At 39.6% G+C, this 24,062-nt stretch overlaps 2 protein-coding genes across 5 annotated transcripts in view; both read right to left on the minus strand.

The window, feature by feature from the left end:
• Window positions 1-764: 764 nt before the first annotated feature.
• atg10 (ATG10 autophagy related 10 homolog (S. cerevisiae)) lies at window positions 765-9,415 on the minus strand. Of its 2 annotated transcripts, XM_030161296.1 has the most exons (7): window positions 9,282-9,415; window positions 7,734-7,838; window positions 7,545-7,649; window positions 6,610-6,787; window positions 5,503-5,600; window positions 2,831-2,928; window positions 765-1,416 (listed from the first exon to the last, which is right to left on the minus strand). In XM_030161296.1, exons 2-7 carry the CDS (start codon window positions 7,836-7,838, stop codon window positions 1,311-1,313), a joined length of 690 nt encoding a protein of 229 aa, XP_030017156.1. In that variant the 5' UTR covers window positions 9,282-9,415; the 3' UTR covers window positions 765-1,310. The 2 variants fall into 2 exon arrangements, with proteins under 2 accessions (XP_030017156.1, XP_030017157.1); XM_030161297.1 differs by lacking the exon at window positions 7,545-7,649.
• A 7,040-nt stretch (window positions 9,416-16,455) lies between these two features.
• fam110b (family with sequence similarity 110 member B) overlaps window positions 16,456-24,062 on the minus strand; it is a 62,300-nt gene continuing 54,693 nt past the window's right edge. For 2 of the 3 annotated variants that reach the window (XM_030160167.1, XM_030160166.1), the window contains one exon: window positions 16,456-22,605. In XM_030160167.1, the coding sequence (XP_030016027.1) occupies window positions 21,702-22,605 (904 nt within the window). In that variant the 3' untranslated portion in view covers window positions 16,456-21,701. The remainder of the gene's footprint in view (window positions 22,606-24,062) is intronic. The other variant, XM_030160169.1, reaches the window with a different exon arrangement.

A 24,062-nucleotide genomic window follows, 5' to 3' on the forward strand; every position in this document is an offset into this window, starting at 1 on the left:
GGGATCTGGGAGAAGCTCTCCCGGAGGTGGGAGTTGAAGACCGCACTGACATCGGGCTCTGCCAGACGTTCCCAACAGACCCTCACCACACGTTTGGGCCTGTCGAGTCGGTCCGGTTTCCTCCTTCGCCAGCGGATCCAACTCACTACCAGGTGGTGATCGGTTGACAGCTCTGCCCCTCTCTTCACCCGAGTGTCCAAAACACGCGGTCGGAGGTCTGATGATACGACAATGAAGTCGATCATCAACCTCCGGCCTAGGGTGTCCTGGTGCCAAGTGCACTTATGGAGAAACCCATTCCATGAAGCTCTCTGCGCACTGTTCTTGAGCTAATCTGCAGGCCACATGAAGTTTGGAGGTCTGTAGCGATTGACTCTGCAGAAAGTTGGCGACCTCTTCGCACTATGCGCCTCAGCATCCGCTGACCCCGCTCCGTCAGTTTACGTGGCCTACCACTTCGTGGCTGAGTTGCTGTCGTTCCCAAACACTTCCACTTTCTTATAATACAGCTGACAGTGGACTGTGGAATATTTAGGAGCGAGGAAATTTCACAACTGGATTTGTTGCACAGGTGGCATCCTATCACAGTTCCACGCTGGAATTCACTGAGCTCTTGAGAGCGACCCATTCTTTCACAAATGTTTGTAAAAGCAGTCTGCATGCCTAGGTGCTTGATTTTCTACACCTGTGGCCATGGAAGTGATTGAAACACCTGATTCTGATTATATGGATGTGTGAGCGAATACTTTTGGCAATATAGTGTATTTTTTATTATGGTAGTGAACAGTCAATACACCAGAGTAAAACGTAATTGCACTCTGCTCCAAGACTCAATATCAACAAGTCTGTAAAAAATTCTTACTCACAAATATGGTAAAAAGCTTCCAAATCATGCCAGTTTACTTCTGTTGCCCCATTTACATTTGAGATTCTATGAATTACCCACTACCACGTCAACAGCCCCCTTCTATCTTTGTGCTTAAGTATCTGATATACACTGTGTTACAGCCCTCATTTGCACAAACCATTAACTACAATTAGTAAAGTTCACTCAGTCACCACTTTAATGGGACATGCAATAGGCCAAGTTATGCCAGGTTAAAAGGGATATTTTGTAACTGGTTCATGGCTGTGTGATAGACGGAGCACTTCCCAGTCCTTTTTGTAAAATGCAGATGCATCTTATGACGTTTTACTGTCACACAAATGGCTCTGGTGTCGTGGGTGTCTTGCAGTCTGGCTGGGTGTAGCAGCTGCCTGGTCTGTAGCTGTACATAGTCCTTCAGATGGTGCAGCAGGCGGATGCATCTTCAGTCTGGCTTTGTGCTGCTGGAGGAGATGGAGTAGTGCAGAGGGACATCCAGGCCCACCAGTGGACCAACCACACTGAGCCAGGTCAACACATAGTTTACTGACCTGTACACACACACAGACACACATCACATTAATACACGTTGCAGTTATTTTCATTGTTTTCTTGCACACTTACCCAAACCAGAAAACAAGACAAGTAATCTGAATGATTTATGTCACATGAAACCTTCAGTATTCATTGAGTATTTATGTGCATATTTTATGCTTTAGACCAGAAGGAGAAGTAGACACCCATTACATTTTGGCTTTTGAGTATTGATAAATAATAGCTGCGAAATCAATATTTACAGTGCATTAATTGGTATCATGTCATGCAGTGAGTAACAGGCAAGAAAACAGTAAACCTTAAAAACTGCCTCTGGTCTCCTTTGAGCAGAACAATTAATTCAGTTTTCAAAGAAACATTCAAATCCACTCTGTTGACCCTGAAATGAAAATGTCCACTATGTTTTATGTTTGCATATTTAGCAGGAAAGTGAGATTTGGTCATATTTAATCATTAGGAGGCACATTTCAGTGCCTGGTGTAAGATGCTCTATGAACTAGACACTTGGGGTCAGATATCTCAGGATCGATGTTAATGCAAAGTATGAGGAGGGCCTCACATGACACTTATGTTGTTTTTTCTACATTTGTCACCCAAAATAAACAGAGCCAACAACCATATTGGATATTAAGAAGAAGTAAGGGAGCAGTGTTTGTATAAACACATCCCCATAATAGAAACACACAGTACAGTAGGTCATGTACAGTCCTGCTTGCCACCAGCCAACTCATGTCACATGGGCACTACAATTTATTGCAGGTGATTCACTCCCATTTATGATTTACCACAGGTAAGTATAAATGTGTTTCCATACTGATTCACAGTAAAGGGTGCCAATACCAGTGGCACATCTAGCTTTACATTTTTCAATTTTTTCCTCCCATTATTTTTTGTTGTAAATTCTTTTTATCATTTTCTCTTTTGTATCAAACAAGTTTAATAGAAAAATGCTGTTTTTTCATGAGATATTCCACATTATTCCACTATTCTGCTTCATGGGTGCAGATAATGGTGAGCAAGACTGTAGGTAACAAGTGTCCTGCTCAAGTGAAGTGCCATTCTTCATGTCTAGCTGTTGGCTAATTGTCATGTGACTTGTCACTGTGGATGATGGGGGATGTCTAACACAGTGCAGCATATCTTAGCATGTTACTGCCACCAATTGCCCATCACTGGAACAGCAGGAAAACAATTGAGAGAATCACAGAAAAATGTGACCCCAGTCACAAAATCCCTTCATGATATCCCCACTGTTCCCTTTCAGACTCTGTTTCATAACTGTGTCTCAGCACATTTTCACAACCGGTTCATGAGTTTCAAAATGCTGGCCTTTAATTTGTGCACACAACAAAAAACCCTTGTGCGTGTTTTTACAGTTGGAATTCAGCTCAGATGGAAATGTTTCAGTACCTGTTTTGTTGGTGTGCTGCCTGCAGTACAGGCCTCATGAAGTCCTGTGTTCGGCAAGGATGAAGGAGAAAGAAAGGCTGACCCAATAGAGGATGCTCCTGCACACACAAACAGGAAGCCAAGTAAAAGATGAAGTATGCAGAAACAAGACGAAAACAATGTAAGAGACACAACAAAAGAAAAATGACACAAAAGGCATGGCATGATGAAAATAATGTAAAAAGACAAAAATAATGTAATGCAAATGCTAATAAAAATTGAAACCAAGTAAAGAATGGCATAAATAAGATGAAAATAACACAGTATAAGATGAAATAAGGGAGATACACACTGTAGCATTGTTTCTTTAAAATATCAAGTGAATTTGAAGCAAACATAAAAAAGTTGCAGAAAAAGGTAATTCTGTTTGTTTTCATGAGCTGGTTTAGAGTGAATAATCTAGGCTGCCTCATATGTTCAGAGGCTGGTGCTGTGGGCTACATTACACATGGCATCACATGACAGAATCCAGTAAATTGACCTGTTTTTCTATCTAAAAAGGCTGTGATGTTTCTTTGATGACTGGGACTGAGGAAAAAATTGGTTTCCTCATCAGACCATACCTTTTGTACCACACATTTAAACATATGGGAGATGCTGCAGTTAGTTTTGCCTTCATCAGAACTTTGATGCACATTAAGTTATTTTTCTTTCTTGCATTAATCATGATATTACTACTACCACCACTGGTCAACAGTAACAAAAATAATGGTAATAATAACAAACATAATAATGATTATTATTATTACCACTAGCATCAATACCTTCACCGTCATTACCATCATCACCATGCTAGCATAAGTAATAGTTTTAATTACAAAAAGTATTAGCAAGCTCATATAAGCAATGAAAAATGACAGCAATTAAAAAATGATGACCATACCTGCAATACTGTAAATGAGTATGTAGTGTTATGGCCTGGCTTAGAGGCCACAACAAAAAAGGGGAACACACCATAAATGAAGTTTAACGCAAAGATGCTTTCTTAAATCAAATTAAAATCGAATTAGGCCAAATTGGAAAAGACAAACTAAAGTATATTACAGAATGTAAGTGAGTCATCAGTAAAATCAGTAGTATAGGTGTGCATGGATGAAAATGTGTTGATGTGAGTGTTGAAAAGTGCAGAACAGAACAAAATACTAAAACAATATGACCAAACCAAGGGCTGAAGAACCAGGGACCTGTGAGAGCAGCAAGCAGAGAGAGTGAGTATTGCAGGCAAACTATTTAAGGGCAGGAACTCCTGGGCGCCACAGGTGTTCCTGATTCCCTCCCATCAGGTGCCTGTTGTAAAAACAAGGGTTGATAAAATACAGCACCCCCATGTGGACCCCAGGGGCTGTAACAGTAGTAATGATAACAACAATAATTATTCATTTTAGACATAAATAATAGCTATTTCTATCTTTCTCGCTCCTCAGCAAGCATGATTTTGGGAGTCTATGACGTTAATATACATGTCTACACAGATTTTGTTGTTTGAAGGGTTCAATAGGAATCAGTTCTCACTGACTGAGATGACTAAGTTTTAAGAAAGTCTGAGACTGGGATGAATTTTTCTAGATTAAGAAGAATATGATTTTTTGGGGATAGTTAATATTATTAAAGAGAGTAATTACACCCCAAAAGATGGACCGCTGTTCCCTCCTCTCGCTGGAGGAGATAGCAAGACCACAATAATTCAGCCTCTGCCATCACCAGATGGCACCATCTCTGAGCACCATCTCTTTCACTGGCTCCTTCAGGGAAGTGATACCTGTCTTTCAATCGTAGGACTATAAGACCCATCCACAGCTTTCCCCCACCACAACTTAAATAAGACAGACATTCCATGAAGTCCCGTGGACATCACACAAGGTGCAATATCTCTGTGTGTAACAGTCATATGTGCAATGTTACATGTGTGCATCTATTTACATCTTAATCATCTTGTCCTCAAGTAGTCCTTTTATTACCTCCGCCACGAGGTATTGTGATCACTTTGCTTTGTGTGTTTGTGTGCGTGTTTGCATGCATGTTTGTTTGTTAGCAAGATAACTCAAAACGTTATGGACAGATTTTCATGAAATTTTCAGGAAATGTTGATACTGGCACAAGGAAGAAATTACTAAATTTTGGTGGTGATCGGGGGGGGGGGGGGGGGGGGGGGCAGATCTGTCTTGGTGGAGGTCTGCGCTCTCTGAGTGCTTTTCTTGTTTACTTCTGTTTTTTTTTACTCTTGCATTTTGTATTATACCATATTGGTTAGAAACACTAATGTTTACAGTGTACACAATGTGTACAGTATACTGCCAAATAAGCGGCTTTCAACTTTAGAATGAAGCTATGGAGGTGTTTTGGAATAGTGAGTGTACCCAGATCTCTTAGTAGAGCTATGGAAGGAGGCCAAGAATCCTGGACAGCTCTCCCATGGCCTCCAAGCGACGGAGGTCATGGTCAGAAGCATGTTGCCTTTTTTTGCCAAAAAAGGCCAAATTCATCTAAAGTGAATGTAATATATATTGCCATGTCCACAATCATTTCCTGTTGCAACAGGTCAAAACAAACATGCATTTATGGAAACACACCTTCAGACAAACAGCTAAACTGAGCAGTTTGACTATCTTTGTGGACATAGCCACGTGTATTACCTGCTGGGTGATGGTGTTCAGAGGACAGTGCTTCAGTCGAAGCCTTAAGTTGGGATGGACAGAGCTCCACACCTCCTCTAATGACAGGCTCCGCCCCTCTGATGACAACACGCACAGATAAACATCACAACAGATAAAGTACATACACAAAAAGAAGTTCAAAAATAAACCAAGAGAAAATGAAGTAAGTACTCATCTATTGATGTGAATCAGAGAACCGTTTTCAGTTTTGTTTACTGCTGATAAGTACAGAGACCGAAAAAGAGCTCCCTGGTCACTTATCTTGCTGTATATGACATACTGAGTGAAAGTGTGGAGTCGTAGGTACATCAGTGACAAAAAGCCACTGTTTATATTACAGAAAAGAATAACAAGTATTGCTCATCAGGTGATGAGATTGTATTACTGTACATATTACTAATGACAGAGTTCAAAGCACAAGGAATGGCAAAATGTACAAAAATGGTCTGTTTTCAGTCCAGAAGATATAGAAGATCATTTCATTTGAAGCATCAGTGTGAATGGACTACTTTATAGCACATAAAAAATACAAAATCAAATACTTTTCCTAGAAAGCACTGTAGGTGCATTGTGGTCATCTTAATAATAATAAGCTGGTAAACAATGGGCAAAATTATTTTGCACATTTCAACAAATTTACACTCTGACTAAATATTTTAAGCATATAAACTGAGTGTTATGTATGTGACTACAGTTCTATGAATCCCAGATGACCGCCAGAGGGCGGTGCTGAAAGCACTGTGCATGTGCGAAGGAAACATTCAGCGCTTTCAGCATTGCCCTCTGGCGGTAAGGAGGGATGAAATGGAACACACGTGCCAAATCAACATCCATGTAAAGAATGATTTCAATAGGATTGAAAAAATACTGTCCATCTAACTGCAGGTCATGTCAAACTCAAAACATTTTATTCCTTTTAAATACTGGTGCATGTAGCTGTAAATTCACAATTGCAAACCTTAGTAAATTAAACTAGGTGATTTCCTTAAATACTCTCCTCACTTCAATTCTGAAAGTGAATCTCATTCACATGCAGTAAGACCAACCACAAGAATACCAGTGTCCATGTACACAGTCGTCATTTACCTAGAGTACAGGCTCGGAAATACAATGCAGGCGTCCTGTAGCTGCAAGAGTACACAATGTGATACTCATATTGAAACACCTGGCTGCTGCTGCTGCCTTCAGACAGCCCACATACATCTGCAGCTTCACCTTCATCATCACTATAGCCAGTATCACTGTTCAGACAGTCAGGAGGAGTCTGGAGAACAGAGAGAACACATTGCTTCAACAATCAGCTACTCCACATCTAGACAGCTGCATGGAGATGCAACTGAAGCATCATTCATTTTCTACTTTCATTAAAGCCTCAGTATGAAGTTCTAAGTGTCACTTTACTACTTCAGTGGCACATAATTGAAAGAAGGTTGAGACATGATGAGGAAAGTTCTGAAAGTCCATGTGTGGATGTGACACAGGAGTTAAAGAACATGATTAGGACAGAAAATCACATTATTACAATGCAGAGCCATATGGAAAAAGCTGTCTCTACTAAAAAAAATATGTTAGTTACAAATCCATCAAAAACCGCTGCTAATTTTTCATTAATCTAACATGTGGACAGCATAAACTTAACTGGTGGTGATCGTCCAGTGAATAGAGTTGTGGATGATATACCAAATATGTTCTCATGTCCATCAGAATGACAGACATACACAGGGACAGGGAGATGTCATAGTTTGAATGATTGAATCTGCAACCAGACATCACTTAAAAAAATACACTACTTAAAAATGTGACACTTAATTTTTTAAAATAATTTAATTACTATGCAAATGTTCAAAATAAATGATACATCCCTACATGGCAGCTTCCCAATCAGTGATCTTGGGCTTCACTTTGGTTTCTGCCTACTGTGGCCTTAAAGTTACTTTTCTATACAACTACACAAATTATGTGTAATAAACTCAAACAATTCAAGTACAGGTTGTGTTCTACAAATAGTTCTAACTTTTGACCTGTTCCTCCCCTGTATCAGACTCGATGAGGTTCCACTTCAGACTTGAGTCAATGACAACTGACTTGAGAGCAATCTTCTTCAGGTAGCCCTCTTCTGATGATCCCTGAGACCGAACATTAAAACTCATTTTAAACACACTGATTGATTTAATTCCAATTCACTGGGCTCATCCAGAGCTCCTCGTCACCTGCACTGGCTCCCAGGTCCAGCTGTCCCTCAGCTCTTCAGACTGCTGCAGGAGGAGCTTACAACTGCTACGAAAGCTGTCCTCATCCAGGAGACACAAGCTCATCTGTTAACAGGAAATGAGTACCAAGTGTCGACACATTTATATATAATGATCTATATATATAATGATATATATAATGATATATATATATATATATATATATATATATATATATATATATATATATATATATATATATATTCAAGATCATTTTTAACCAAATAAAATTTTCAGTGTTTGATTTCTTTATTAAAAGATTGGAAGTAGATGCGGATTAACCATATTCCTAGCATGAGTTAATTTTATTGATGCTTTGCCAAAGTTCAGTGCAAGTATTATAAATAAAAGGCTGGTAGGTAGGTAAAGGTAGGTGATATACCAACTTAAGTTTAATACTGATTGTGCTAATTTTCCTTAGCTTCAGTGGCAATGATTACTGCTATAATATATTATGTTATACCATACTATACATTTTGTCTTTAGGATGTATTTTGATTATAGAACAAAATGAATCTATGACTATGTGTATTTTTTCCCTCATTTTTTTTTTTCTTTTAATGTTGTTACACTGTTTTTTTCTTTCTGTATCTTCAACATTGTTGTCATCTTGTAACATTCATTCAGTCCATTTAATGAATAATTTGGTTTCTTTAACGTTTTGGATGAAATCCCAGCCTTTAAACTTAACCTTAAAGAAGTATAACTATTTTGGTGGTGAGGTGAATCACTATCATAATATCACCCCATGTATTTTGCCTTTTTCAGTGAAAAACAGGTATTTTCTGCATTTTAACTTACTGATCATGTAGACGTTTATAAAACAGTAAGGAAAGTCAGAGTAAATTAAAAAGGTTATCATCTCATACTGGAAAAAGACGAAGAAAAAAAGATGGGTGACATCCACTGTCATTTCTCAAACTCCATGGGTTTTACTAGTGACTCAGTGTTGTAGAGGAGCCTCTGAACGTCCAAATGGTCATATCTGATGGTGATAAAAAGCTGAAAAACGGCATTTTACTTAAATTGTACCTAAATATATTGATAGGATTAATGGTCCACATTCAGATCAGCAAATGCTTCTGGTTGCTGGTGACTGTGACTGTTTAGGTTTTTGAGGGTTAAAGAAATAATAATTTGATATTTCTTGTGATAATATCGACTAAAAATTGTTAACGTACTGTTACAAACAAACAAACAAAAACAGATAGGGGTCATTGTACTGCACAATGAGTGTTACTGACGTAACTGCCGTTTATATTCGTCTTAAATTCAGGCAAATCTAAAATATTTAACCTCGGTCTAACTATGAGCTCACACAAATCAACAGATCACAGTATGTGACGAAGAAAAAAATGACAGCAAACGTTGAAATCAAACCTACCAAAAGCTGAGTTTATCTGAAGTATCCGTTTAATATTAGGTGTATATTTCATTAAATAGCTGAATTTCGGCTCTGATGTTAAAAAGGTAATACAGACAGGTTAAGAAGATACACGAGGAATTTACCTCAGCTCCGTGGTACGGGTTCTGTTCACACACAGCCGAACTGAAGCGTCTGCGGGTTTACAAGCGCCGAACTTCTCTCTCGGATATTTTTCATCTTCTTCCTCTGCTTGCTGTGACGCTTGTTCTTCTTCTTCTTCTCGGTCAGAGGCAGACTAGCTACTCCGTGAACGTATTGCTTCCCCCTGTTGGTCATTAATATTATTACTTCTGTTGACCGTCATTTCACTGTTTAAAAAAGGCTCATTCCACTCTGACTCACCGAGACCACCTTCTTCTTCTTCTTCTTCTTCTTCTTCTTCTTCTTCTTCTTCTTCTTCTTCTTCTTCTTCTTCACTCCTATTAAATAAATTTTACCTTGGGTAATCCTACGTGTTTGTCCTACTCCAAATACATTTATGACCTTTTTCCCCCCAAGTTTGTGATGTTGTGTCTCTAAGCCTCAGTAATTGCAAATTTTTCACTGTAATTAAAATTTGCATTGAACATCCAAGAAGCACTAAGGACCACCTTGAAGTCCATTAAATCGCCTAGGTGTTGGTGGATGTTTTCAGTAGGCCTAGCTAAATGAATTAATCTAGATAATTTTTTCCAAAATGAAAAACATTATCACTCATATCAGATTTAGAATGTATATATATATATATATATATATATATATACATATATATGTATGTATATGTGTGTGTGTGTGTGTGTGTGTGTGTGTGCATATCAAAGCAAAGCCACAACAGAATCAGAAGACTAGTTTCTGAGAGTCAACAGCTTGCGTGATAGACAACTCACAGGACAACAGCTTCAAGCACAGCTCAATAGTGGTCGTAGTAAGCAAGTCTCAGTTTCAACTGTGAAGAGAAGACTTGGAATTGCAGGTTGAGCTGTGCTTGAAGTTGTTGTCCTGTGAGTTGCCTATCACGCAAGCTGTCGACTCTCAGAAACTTGTCTTCTGATTCTGTTGTGGCTTTGGGTCTGTCAGACCCAGTGGCGTGCACAGACATTTAGAGGGGCAGGTCCTCAGCCAACAAAAACGGACACCCCTCTCCCGAGTTCGACAATCCTGATCTGCAGCGTTTTCATAAATATTGGTCCGCAATAACTTGCCATCACTGTTTATTCGGTAATACACATATGTTAGCATTCTACAAAACAATGTACTGCTACTGCAATGGCCTTACACTTTTCACACCAAATACCTAGAAAAAAACAAACAAAAAAACATTGTACTTGTAAAGTACAATGAGCATAGGCCTCAAGAGTCCAGGAGCAAAAAAATGACTAGAGGAGGATTATGAACCACCCAACCGTGTAAAAATCTACAAAGCCAAAACTGAGTCACATAACCATGACAATCACTGATTTACTGAACAACTTCTATCAACCTGAAAAAAACAGTATCATAGAACCAATCTAGGACTGCACACTTGACACAACTGTGCGAAAAGACTGACATTTGAATTGATCCATGACAGAAGAGAGCTGGTACTCTGGGCTGCCTGCTGCAAGTCTCTTTCCCACTGTTTCTTTACTCTTTCCTTTCTTGGAATTTTGCTGCAATTGATGAATAAGAAACATCAAATTGTGCACTACAATGAACATTGTAGACCAGGGGTGTCAAACTCATTTTAGTTCAGGGGCTACATATGCTTAATATGATCTAAAGTGGGCCGGACCAGTAAAATAATATAAATAATAGGATAAGAACTTTTGAATGAAAAAACTAAATTCTGTAATGAAAATGATTACATCTACGAATTGTACTTGAACATAACATGAACAAATATGAACAACCTGAAAATTTGTTAGTAAAATAAGTGCAATGTTAACAATATTACACCTCAGTTTATCATTCATGCAAGTGAATCACAACTTAGAGATCACAATGGATCTACAAATACACACAACATCAATTAACAGGGAGAATATTATTAAAATGCCACATACTTCTCTTAAGACATTTCAGATATTCACCTTTTTTTGTAAAACACTTGTCTGTAAATGTAAACATTTTTGTGTAATTTTCCTTTTTTTACGCTAAAACAAAGAGACAAATTTACAGTTTTCATTATTTATAGGTTATTATGATAGTATTTTACTGGTCTGATCCACTTTAGACTGAAATGACCTAAAATGATTTTAACATCCTTGATTGTTCATATCTTCGGTGTAATTTTTGCATTTCACAAATTCATCCCAGGGGCCGGATTGAACCCTTTGGTGGGTCAGATTTGGCCCCTGGGCCACATGTTGGACACCTGTGTTGTAGACATACAGATTTTTTTTCATGCTTGTGTAACTTATTATTGAGGAAGAAAATTTGTGATTTGAGAACGCAGGCGGCACCCTTTTTGTTTGAGAGTAACTGTATAAATACCATCTGAAAACATAGATTCGGGGTCAGACTATGGAAACAGACTCTGTCTGCATCGGTACTCTCACCGTGCTCCGGAACATTAAATAAAGCTACACTCATCGCAGCAAACTTTGAACCACGTTTTGTGATTTTTATTCAACAAATGTTGCCGTGACCTGGATGGCAACAGACCTTCAATGGAGACTCCTCTTTCCAGGCAAAACAACGCCAGTGACGTAACAGCCAAATTTCAGAGGTAAGGGTCCTTTTGAAAACCCCAAATTTTGTTGCTGTGAATTGTTGAGGGTCTGAGAGCTGGAGTCCCAAAGAAGGGTGACACCATCCAAATTTTCAGTAAGTTTGCTGTGTGAGTGTGGACAGAGGTTTTTGATAAGGTTTTGCTCTGTTATTGTTATCCTGTGTATGTCTGGGACACAAGAGTGATAGGTCCGCAGTGTCTGGGACACTGTTAGGAAAGTGTCTTGGAAGACACTGTAAGGCAAGTGTCTAGGACACTGCTAGGTAAATAGGCCTATATAGGACTGGTAGGAAGAAGTGGGGGATGATTTGCTCTCCCAGGGATGATTTGCTCTCCCAATAATTAGTGGCAGATTTGTCACTCAAGGTATATCTCCTAAGTAGAATGTTGATTAGAGGGATTGGTAAAGTGACTTGTGGGGTAGAGAAAGTGTAAAGAAAAGTTGTTTTGGTGTTGGGAAGGATCTTACAGAAAGGCAATGGGAAGTTATTTTAGAAGAAAGCCAGGGAAAGAGTTGACCAGTCCTGTCAAGTACATGTACAAAAACTATGGTGCCAGTAGCGTTAAATTTGTTGCAACATGGGTTGAATTAACTGCAAATGATGGTCTATTGAAATCTCCCCAAAACAGGACATTTGATCGAACCAGATTTAAAAATTTAAAAGAGAAATTAAGTTTCTGTACAGATAAAAACAGCACTTTAATTCCCACAGATTTTAGACAAATGAAAGTAAATGTTGTCATGCAGAATCCTAAATAGCTTCACTTACTGATCAAAATAACAAATTAATGGCCCAATTGGAAAAAATAAATAAAAAAATAACACAATGCAGATAACTAAATTGAACAGCGTCACCACTATCAAAAATGATAAAATGAAAATGCTATATCTTGTCAAAGAGCTAAAAGAATCCAGTGATGACATTAGTGATGAAACCGGTGATGACGATTTCCTTTTTAGTGTCCAAAAATCTAAGGTGAATAATCAAGGAGAATAAAGGTGGGATACAGTTAAGAAAGTCAGAAAATTAAAGAAGACAGACAGACAGACAGACAGACAGACAGACAGACAGACAGACAGACAGACAGACAGACAGACAGACAGACAGACAGACAGACAGACAGATAGATAGATAGATAGATAGATAGATAGATAGATAGATAGATAGATAGATAGATAGATAGATAGATAGATAGATAGAACAAAGGAAAGATAACAATCCTTGGGATATTTATGAAAAACTCATGATAACAACAAGAGAGAGTTGTAGTCTATCACAATATCAAATTGATGATCTTCCACCTAGTTAAAAAAAAAAAGTGTTTTGTGAGTAGTCTACAACCAAAAGTTTAAAGAAGAGGTACAGTTAACTGTTGGATGGACAGGAAAATCAATGTCAGAACTGTTAGAAATAACTTAACATCATTGGGACAATACTGCACAAAAAGAATATAAAATGTGTGAAATGCTAATGTTTGCCCAAGTGTCTCACTGTCCAGGCAAGAGCTACCAGAGGGAAAACAATGGCAGAAGTAACAGCAGCAGGGAAGGTGGGGACGAGACACAGTTCACACCTGGGACAAAGCAACTCTTCACCCTCCTCAAACAAAGGATGTGATAATTGCTTCTATTGTGGTTAACCAGACCACTGGGTGAGAAACTGCCCACTCCAAACATCCCAACCCCAGACAAACCCTGCCTATGGCACCTCCAGCAAGCATTCAAATGAAAAACCATCAAAGCCCACACTCATAGAGCTGTTAGGAAAGAAACCAAAGTGAAACAGAGATAAAAGTGATCCAAGCTCCTTCAATTAAATTGGCAAAAACAGATTAAGAATCTCATCTAATGGTAGAAGTTTATGGAAAATCTACATCATTTCTAGTAGACACAGGAGCTTCACTTCCAACCTAAAAACCAACAGAATCCACTAATCTAAAATCATTTAAAGAAACTCTAAGAGCTGTGGGGGTTGAAGGTATTCCTATGTGCCAACCTTTATCTGAGCCGACTGTAGTTTCTATAGGTCCTTTCACTGAAAGCATGTCAAGTTTAACCCCATAACTGCATGGAAGTCATTTCAAATGGACTTAACTTACGCAAGGCGCAGCCTAGCCATACTGGGAGCAAGGGTTTAGGGTTCACATTTCGACATGTGGACAGTCGGAGCCAGGATTCGAACTGCCGACCCTTTGGTTATTGGGTGACCCACACTACCAACTGAGCCACAGCCGCCCACCCTTGTCTGGAAAAAGAAATCTGGGACCTGCTGAACTGAAGAAAAGGGATGGTACCAGATGGTTAATCTAGGATCAAATTTATTGTATTTTTTTAAATTTATATTTTGATTAGGGCTTAAAATATTGATAGTAAGGTTTATAAAGCATATTTGAGCAACTTAGGAAGTTTTACTTGACTTCAGAGTATTAAATGGTATATTCACTTTCTGAGCCTGCCGAATTCGGCAACCTTGCAGTTAAAATTTTCAAACGCACGGTGGCCCACCTAAACATGGTCAAAATTAATAAATATTTTACAGGTAGTGTTTTTGTTTTCTACTCAAATGGAAGCTTTTTAGACAAGGGACAGGAAAAAACTTGACAAAAGGGGGGTTTGATGCACCCTATTTTATATATATATATATATATATATATATATATATATATATATATATACATATATATATATTTATATTTATATTTATATATATATATATATATATTTATATTTATATTTATACGTATATATCATGTCGAATCAATCTATCACAGTGTGCCAGGGAATTCAAATGGTGCGCCCTTTATTATGTTGTTGTCTGAACGGGCCTGGGAGGGGGTACACTTAATAGAGTAATACTCTAATGGAATTAGTGGGCTAAAGTTAGTCACACCTCAACTTTCTTCCTAATAACCCACATTTCATTCATAATATTATAAATACAGGCCTATAGTTCATGAACATTTTTAAGTTAGATTAATAGCATGCAAAGACAGACATTACTAGCATGCAATGTCATGTTTATTTAAATGTACAATTCATGGATGTTTTGTGTCAGAGATTCAGAGTTATATTGTATTGAAATTGCCTTTTGATGCAATTTCAAGGGCACTTCTAAATATTTTGGATCATCCCATGCCACTGGTCTGGATGAGCAGCCATCTACCCCTTAAGCTTCTGGAATGTTCTCAGTGCCTCAGGATGAGGAGCTGCCATCTACCTCCTCAGCTACAATGGCCTCTGGAATGGTCTCGACATTTGAGGAACAGCCACCATCTATGTCTCCAGCAACAGTGTCTCCACTGTCTGATATTGAGGATGAAGACTTGTTTGCTTCTACCTCTCCCCAGCAGGAGGATCCTACTGGTGGGTTTTTGCAAATGTATGTGTTTGTTTTCCTGCAAACATTTTGACCAGACAATACTTATTTTATGTGATTTCAATATTTCTGATAATTTATGAGTTGGCATATGTGTTATGTTCCACTGTTATGTGCTTTGAGAAATGTGCCGATATGCTGTCTGATAGAAATGCCTGGAGCTGAACCCCCACTACCCCTTTTCCACCAAAAACAACCTGGTGCTAGTGCTAGAGCCAGTGCTTCACTGGTTCAAACCTGGTGCTTCCAAAGAACCGGTTTGCTTTTCCATAGGCCAAGAGCCAAGCAGAGCCACGTCATTACGTCAGAGTAAAAAGTGATCATGCGACTGTGGGTGTGGTGTGGGAGACGCTTGCTAGAAAGCAAGGTCTTACCTTTACAAGCCAGTCCGGGGGGGGGGGGGGGGGGCAACTTGTTACCTGTTTTTTTTAGGAGATAGTTTTTATTTTTATGCAACTTTATTTTTTATTTCAGGGGTATGTTTATTTTTCAGATACTTCTTTTTAAATAAATCACAATCTCTTTTTTTTTAATACTGGATAATTTTTTGGGCTGTTGCTCCTCTGGGCCACCGTAGTTTTCCATAGGAATGAGAGTGATGGGAGAATTGGCACCACCAATATTTCAAGAAGACATTAGTTAGTAGTGAAAAGATGGTTAGAAGTTGGCTGATATATTCAGAGAAGAACAGCCTTTTTTGCGCACTGTAAATTGTTTTCACAATGGATTATTCATTTAACATGTTCAGGAATGGCAAATTGGAAACATGCGAGCACTTTACTCACATCATGACAATAGGCTATTGTCTATTTAATATAAATTATATAATTTTTTCCACCACAGATCCTGTAACATTTCTTATATTTATCTGTCTTTGTGGACATATAATAAAACATCACAGTTTGCTCAACTGTTTTTTTTTTTTTTTTTGAGGGGGGGGGGGGTCTCACCCAGGGTGTCATTCAAGCTAGAATCACCACTGTACATGAAGCAACTGAAACACACAATTTCCTCTGAGATTCATAGATAATTCTTAATCTGAGTGAATATCAAACCTGGACCTTGATCCGGACTTGTGTCTGTGGCCACAAAACCAATATCCTGCATACTTTATGTGTCAGGGACTTAGCTTGGGGGTTCATTCCTGACCTAAGGCTGCTGTTATACCTTAAGCTGAACATGAAAAATCAGTCAAGAAGTGGCGAAAGTTGCCATTTATTGAAATAATGAAAAATAAACTAAACATGAACACTTTTTTTTTCATTCAAGCAAAATGTAACAATTTAACGTTGAAAAACACAGTCAACACTAAAATCTCTGAAATGATCCTGTCTGGGTGTGATCAGACAGTACTGTACCGACAGCAAAGAGCAAAGAAAGGTTTTTCCTGTTCACAATCTTTTGTAACACACAAACCTTAAGACAGAGAATAACAGAAATTCAACACATTGCCTTTTGAAATCAAATATATACATTTTTCTTATAGCATTTACACATAGGAATTTAAAAAAAATGCAAGTACCACAGAAGAACTCTATCTGTCAATCCTATAATAAAAAAACACAAAAAAAAAACAAAAACAAAAAAAAAAAACACCATGTAGACAGAACTGAAAGTGAGGAATCATTACACTGCTGCAACAATACACTATTGTCTTTATTAATGCTGACAATGAAAAGCAGCAGAGTTTTCCTGGGATCCAGATGGGTGTTCACTGGGAAGACAAATGGGAATGACAGATCAAGTTATGGACAGGAGCATGCGAACACAGCCCTGAGCTCAGAGCAAGGGCATGGAGAGGGTCTGTGCACTGGACAGTGGTCACTTCACTTTCATTTCCATATGGAGGGACAAATTGAAGTCCTTAAGTTTGTCTCTTAAACACATTACATTTTCATTTATTTAAGCTAGCCTACATGACAGCCAATCTTTGACCATAGAAACATTATAATTATGAGAAGAAAAAGTTTCATAATCTAATCAGGTGACCATAAAGCATGTTGGCACCCTATTAGTATTATTCATATGCTATTGTCCTTGTCTTTTAAAACTTGAAAACTCCTGATTTACCCAGTCAATTTAATGTACAATGACAAACAAAAAAACTAAGGAAAAAAAGGTCTCCAATCTCAAAATGTTCATTCACTGTAAATATATCAGTAAAATGTGTTCTCCATCAAAGGAAAACTACAAAAAACATGCTCTTTTAGGCACAACTGACATGAACAATCACTGAGATAAGCCTTAACTCCTTAGTTTTAAGAAGAAATCACATCATGAATCACATTCATGTGTTGATTCAGAATGGAATCATGTAACCAAAAATGTGCAACTTATGTCACCTTTGTAACTGTTATATAACAGAGCTGTATCTTAAAATGCATGAAATGAGAACTGACAGAGATAAATGTGAAAAATCTGTATCAGCTATCATACTTTACTATAATGTGGCTCATTTTGCCCTCCACAAAACTCCACCCTTTCTTTTTCAAACATGTCAAAATTACAGAGCCAACGGTTTGTCCACATTATGACATAACTAATCAGGTTTACATAATGTCCCGCTGTGTGGAGACCACTCTGTATCCCTAGAGTTGTCTGACAGTGCACTGAAGGAAGTGAAAATGAAGTCCAGCTGGGATTCTGGATACACACTGAAGCACCATACATTTTAAGAGAATACAAGGAGGGAGAGGTAGACGGGGGTAGACAGACACATGGACTGTTGGGGGATGCTGATTGTGGCACTGCATTCATACCCAAATATGGCTTCAGGCCTCCAGATATGTCAGCCACATGCAGACATGTAGACAGAAGAGATGACTTGTACAACCATCGCTTTTCACTATCAGTGTACAAATGAGGGCTGAGCAGAGGCTTCTTCCTGGGACAGGCTTTAAGGATTTGCACATAAAGACGCAATTAGACAAAAGCAGAGCTGAGGAACTGACAGTGTGTTCACCCTGAACACAGTCTATAGTGTTCTTAAAAGAAATCAAGGAACATTACGAGATGTGTGTGTGATCAGTTATTATGTTATAGAGACAATTGTGTTTATGCAGTCACTGGTGGGGCCTCATACAGCAAATGGGGACAAAATACAGCTCCCAATATTTTGGGAAATTCCTATTTATGATAAAGGCTTGTTTTGAAATTCGGGTTAGACTTATGTCTGTTACTGTGTAGTTAAATCTCTAGAATGTAAGTCCATATAATTTCACCTAAATACATGTAAGCAAAACATGTATGTGTGTATGACAGAGATAGAGTCTGCAGGATGTGAACTACAGTATAAGCAACTCTAGAGAGAAGAGAGACTGACATAAAACATGACTGGAATCTTCCTTCGATGTTCCTTTTCTGTACTGCTAGAATACATCCTGTAAAAGTGAATGAAAATGTTTATTAGTATTGCTTTCAGCATAGCTTTATAGACAAAATGGTGTAAATACTGTCAAAAATATTGACTGATGTAGTGTTCAATGGAGAGTTGGAGTGCCCCACATTATGACCGCTGTGATATGGCTGAAGCTCTAGTTATTCAACCCCAAACACCCACTGCTCATTCTACTTACAAAAATCATTAATTGTGACATACTGAAGATAGGTACCACCAAACTATTGTTCACTTAGTGTTCAATACATTCCACCCCATTAATAGTATGGTCTAATATGGCGATTCAGTCCAATCCATCATCTGTGGAATGTACTGGACAAATAAATCCCACCCACTGAGGCCCCACCATACCACTTAGAGGACTGTCGTTAACATTTTTGTGTCAGATACCCCAGAACACCCTTGGAAGTCTCATGAAGTCCATGCCTTGGGTTAGTATTAGTGGGACCTACACAGTATTAGGCAGGTCATCATAAAGTAATGCTCTCACAGATACTTGAATGGACTGAGATCCAGTTATCCCAATCCTGTTGTTGCTCAAGCTGTATTTTAGCCACATGGTAAACACAAAAATTAGAAGACGTTCCCTTTCAAAAGTCTAAACATACACTGTTCAGCAGTTCAACTGCTAAAAGCTTTCACTTGAGGTTAGGGTATCATGAAGCAGCTAAACGTTAAAGGCTTGCTATAGCAGACTTTAACGGAAAGCTGATTTGAAACCTGGTACCTGATAAACAGGATGGCTTCTGTTAAAAGGTCTAAGTGAATGGAAACAAACACCAACCTAGGTAGCAGAGCACCTCAATATTATGCAATTAAACAATAACATTTTTAATATGTAGACCTAATAACTTGGAACATTTGGAAGTTTTAATCCATTTCATCAATGAATTGGTCTGGGTGAGACAGCCTCTAAGTTGAAATATCCAAATGGGACACTAAAACACCCCAGTGAAACCTTTGTCAGATGACATTAACAGGTTGATGACAGGGTTTCAGGCCAGTACTGGCCTGATATAAAACCAAAGGCAATGATAGTGTGATCTTTATGCTATATAGATGAGTATTCAAGATTATATTTGATAATATGAGTTTATCTGTCAAACCACTCAGTGATATAGTCCTCTTATTCCTTTGTCACTTAGGCATCACACTCTCCAAGGCAGTCATTTAACAATTACAAAATCAAGCTTAACAATAAGTGAAGCTTGATAACAGCTAGCTTACTCCTCACTTTGTGAGGAGAGTTTTCTTAACGTTAATAAATCTTTCTGACCCATTAGTGTTTAATTGATCTATCATGCAGTCACCTGTAATAAATATTAATTATTAGAACTGGATGCAAGACCTCAAAGATGGCGCCCATTCAACCCTGTGAAATTTGCTCAGACAAGCATGAAGCAGAAAACATTCTCAGGCTTCTGGGGATTTAAGAAAAAAAAATTACTCAGATGTTCCCTATACATGTCTGTTTTTGGGTCCATGGTGCACTACAGACTTGCTGGTTGGACCAGCTGATTTCTGGTCATCACCACACAAAAGGGATAAGTTAAAGTAATCTTATAGCTCTGTTAAACTTAAAGATATTACTGAGACAAATTAACCAAAATCTGAAAATAAAAGAGGTGAACTGTGGGGTTTTGTTGCTCTGAGAAATATATCCACCACCTTACACGTGTCTCCGTCGTGGTTTGGCTACTATGCCAGATTTGCTTCAAAACCCTGCTCTGATCTTGGGGGGCTTGGTGCCGACATGTTTAAGGTCACACAGTGTACCAGCATCACAGACTTTCCAAACTGATTGTGTTTTTGACAGATAGAGTTCAGTGTCTAAAGATGTCAGGACTTTCTTCAGTCTTTAAATGGGGGACATCAAAACTGCAACATGGGCCTTTCACTAGGTGGACATTTGACTTGTCATTGCAGGGGAAGCAAAGGAGAAACTAGGAATATTAATAAATGTTCTGTACTGTATGACTACAAATGTTTCTGATTAACCACAGATGATCAGCAACTGAATAATTATTATTAATGATTAACTAAGGTAAATAAAAAAGACAGGAAACAGGGCAGGGCATATCTGTAGTGTGAATTCCCTCTATCAAGTTTCATACAGTTTTCCCATTTCTGACTTGTTATTGCAGTCTAGATGATCTTGATGTTGATTGCCATTGTGACACAGTGTCACAGATCTGTCTGGGTGCAGGTTGCTTTGCTTTTCATCTGTACACAGTATAAGAATGAACTCTGTTTTGGGTGTATTTTGTTAAAACCTGATTTCTTTCAGTTCAACCTTAAACTTAAACATTATATATACCAATGTATAGATTAGTCACTTGCAGTTTTTTTTTTTATTGTGATTCCTCTGTTGCTTTCATTGTGGGAGATAACTTGGGATGTTGAAGTTGAAAAACAGTGGATGACTGATTCTCAAAGGGGAGGCACAGAACAAGAATAGAACTAATAGCAGATCATTTAAACAAAAAGTAGGATGAAGGCAGTGATTCAGCAGAAGATCATCAACTCACTCAAGTGAAACCTGTTTTTGACAAGCCAAACTGTCCCCTGTGATAAAGGTCTAAATCCTTTTGTACTGAGCAGTCATGATATGAGTCCTTAGACAATTGTAGTGCATTTCGCTCTTGTTCCTGTTGCTAAAGCCAATTGACAGACTGAGTCTGTTGGTTCACAGAGCTCACTGACAAACCGTAAGATACATATTTTTTGTATATGTCCCAAGTTTGCTTCTCTCCAAACCAACCTTGATAACCCATTTATTTATGTGTTCCAGTTAGTGTTCCACACTTTCAAGGTTTCAAGTCTTTTCCTCATCACTTAATTTGTTTCTTACAAAATGATGTCTGTTCTCTGTCTTGTTTCAGACTTTGCATCCCATCCAAAGGCTGATTTATTTAAATGCATGTGTGACCAGTTTTGAGATTATACTCATTCTTCCTCTTCCCACAGTTCTTCAAACCTGTAACCTGAAATGTCATTAAAAGCCTGTTTGCATAACAACCAAACCACAGTAGTGCTTCTTCTACACATGCGAAACTTTTTGTGTCTCCCTTGCCTGTTTGATGCTGTACAGCCACTTTATAACTCTTGCATTCCTTTCCACAGCTGAGATGCCATATGGAACTCGCTCTCCTGCTTCCTCCTCCTCATCCTCACCCTCATCCCCATCCGACAGGCCATCATTGGAAGATCGCCGTGACCTGTCACAGTCAGAAGAAATCATGGAAGCAGATCTAAAGTTGAGGCTCACAATGTCTGAATTGGCCCGTGCAAAGTTTTCTGGACCGACAGCCTCCAGCTCCTCTGGATCCAGGCCACAATAATTAAAGAAGCGTTCCACATCAGCTCCAGCCCGGGCGTACCGGTCGGACAAGTCTGATTTAGATCTGTGAAGTGATGAGCGACGTGCCACAGACGAACCAAGCTCAAGCTCCAGGTTGGGATCACTTGATGGGTTGGGAGAGTCCCCAAAATCACACGGTAGTGACTGAGGAGTGGCATTGCTGTAAGGCGAGGGGGATGGAATTGGACGGGGAGGGGGCAGCGACAATGACAGGGCAGGAGGAGGGAGAGAGGCAGGGTTGGGTTTTGGTGGGAGGGGCGGAGCTGAGGAGCTACTGGATCGAGCTGTGCGAAGTGGCTTGCCGTTGCAGAGTCGGAGGAGGTCTGAGGAGGAGTGAGAGGTGAGCAGTGGAGGCAGAGGGGAACACGACCGTCCCATGACTCCACCTCCTCGCTCATCCAGTACTCGTCTACTGAGGTTTAGGTTCCCTCCAAGTTGTGGGCTGCAACGTCCCCCGCTGTTCAGTGGAAGGACCTTGAGAGAATGTGAGAAGGATCGGAGGGAGTGTGAGGTGCTCGGACTGGGGGCGGAGTCTGGTGGCTGCTCATTGAGTGTCATTGTCGATCGATAGGTTAATGGCATCCTAGGACCAGAAAACAAAACAAAAAAACCCCCCAAAAAATTAATAAATAAAAAAACACATTACAAGCACTGATTCAGACAGTGAGGAGACAAAACAATAGGAGGTCTCTCTAAGCTTATATTTAAATTCATCAAGTCTGCAAGTGCTTAGAAGTGTCAACTAACACAAGAATGTTTGCATAAACTTTTATGGTTTCATTTGCAACCACAAGTGACGGCTGGCGAAATAATATTTTGGTGGCGTGCAGTACGCAAGTTAGTTTTCAGATGTACTATAATTACATATCACCACTAGGATACATCAAAGCACATGTATCACTATTTTAAAATATTGATTTAAATTAAAATAAAAATACACTGTATGTGTTTTCAGTCATTTATTTTTTTAAAGCAGATAAGTAAGTAAATTTCACCCATCTATTCTTCAAACATGCACATTTTTCCATGACTATTGTTAAACTCCCCCTTAAACTGTCACCTTATCGTGGTGGGGGAGTTTGAGTGCCCGAATGATCCCAGGAGCTATGTTGTCGGGGGCTTTATGCCCCTGGTAGGGTCTCCCAAGGCAAACAGATCCTGGGTGATGGGCCAGACTAAGAGCAGTTCAGAAGCCCCTATGAAAAGAAAACATCAAAGAAACGTGACGTCGCCCGGTATGGCGCAGCCGGGGCCCCACCCTGAAGCCAGGCCTGGGGTTGGGGCTCGAATGTGAGTGCCTGGTGGTCGGGCCTATGCCCACGGGGTCCGGCCGGGCCCAGCCCGAAGGAGCAACGTGGGCCCACCCTCCGGTGGACTCACCACCCACCGAGAGAATCGTAGGGGCCGGGTGCATTGTGGATTGGGTGGCAGTCGACGGCAGGGAGCTCGACAACCCGATCCCCGGACGCAGAGTCTAGCTCTTGGGACATGGAATGTCACCTCGCTGGGAGGGAAGGAGCCGGAGCTTGTGAGGGAGGTTGAGAGATACCGTCTAGATATAGTCGGGCTCACCTCCACGCATAGCTTGGGCTCTGGAACCCAACCCCTCGAGAGGGGCTGGACTCTCCACTTCTCTAGCGTTGCCCGCGGTGAGAGGTGGCGGGCTGGTGTGGGCTTGCTCATAGCCCCTCAGCTCAGCCGCCATGTGTTGGAGTTCACCCCAGTGAACAAGAGGGTCGCGTCCCTACGCCTTCGGGTCGGGGACAGGTGCCTCACTGTTGTCTCGGCCTATGGGCCGAACAGCAGTGCAGAGTACCTGGCTTTCTTGGAGTCCCTGGGAGGGGTGCTGGATGGTGCTCCGACTAGGGACTCCATTGTTCTCCTGGGTGACTTCAAGGCCCACGTGGGCAACGATGGTGAGACCTGGAGAGGGGTGATGGGGAGGAACGGCCTCCCTGATCTGAACCCGAGTGGTGTTTTGTTATTGGATTTCTGTGCTAGTCACGGATTGTCCATAATGAACACCATGTTCGAACACAG

Source organism: Sphaeramia orbicularis, chromosome 17 (genome assembly GCF_902148855.1).
Source record: "Sphaeramia orbicularis chromosome 17, fSphaOr1.1, whole genome shotgun sequence".
In the NCBI taxonomy this organism is placed as follows: Eukaryota; Metazoa; Chordata; class Actinopteri; order Kurtiformes; family Apogonidae; genus Sphaeramia; species Sphaeramia orbicularis.

Bases quoted from the DNA above. Each gene is read 5' to 3' on its own strand.
- atg10 (XM_030161296.1), bottom strand. From the start codon at position 7,838: ATGAGCTTGTGTCTCCTGGATGAGGACAGCTTTCGTAGCAGTTGTAAG. The intron at 7,650-7,733 runs GTGACGAGGAGC...GTTCGGTCTCAG, and splicing joins GGACCTGGGAGCCAGTGCAG to GGATCATCAGAAGAGGGCTA. The intron at 5,601-6,609 runs GTAAATGACGAC...TGTTGTCATCAG, and splicing joins TTTCCGAGCCTGTACTCTAG to AGGGGCGGAGCCTGTCATTA.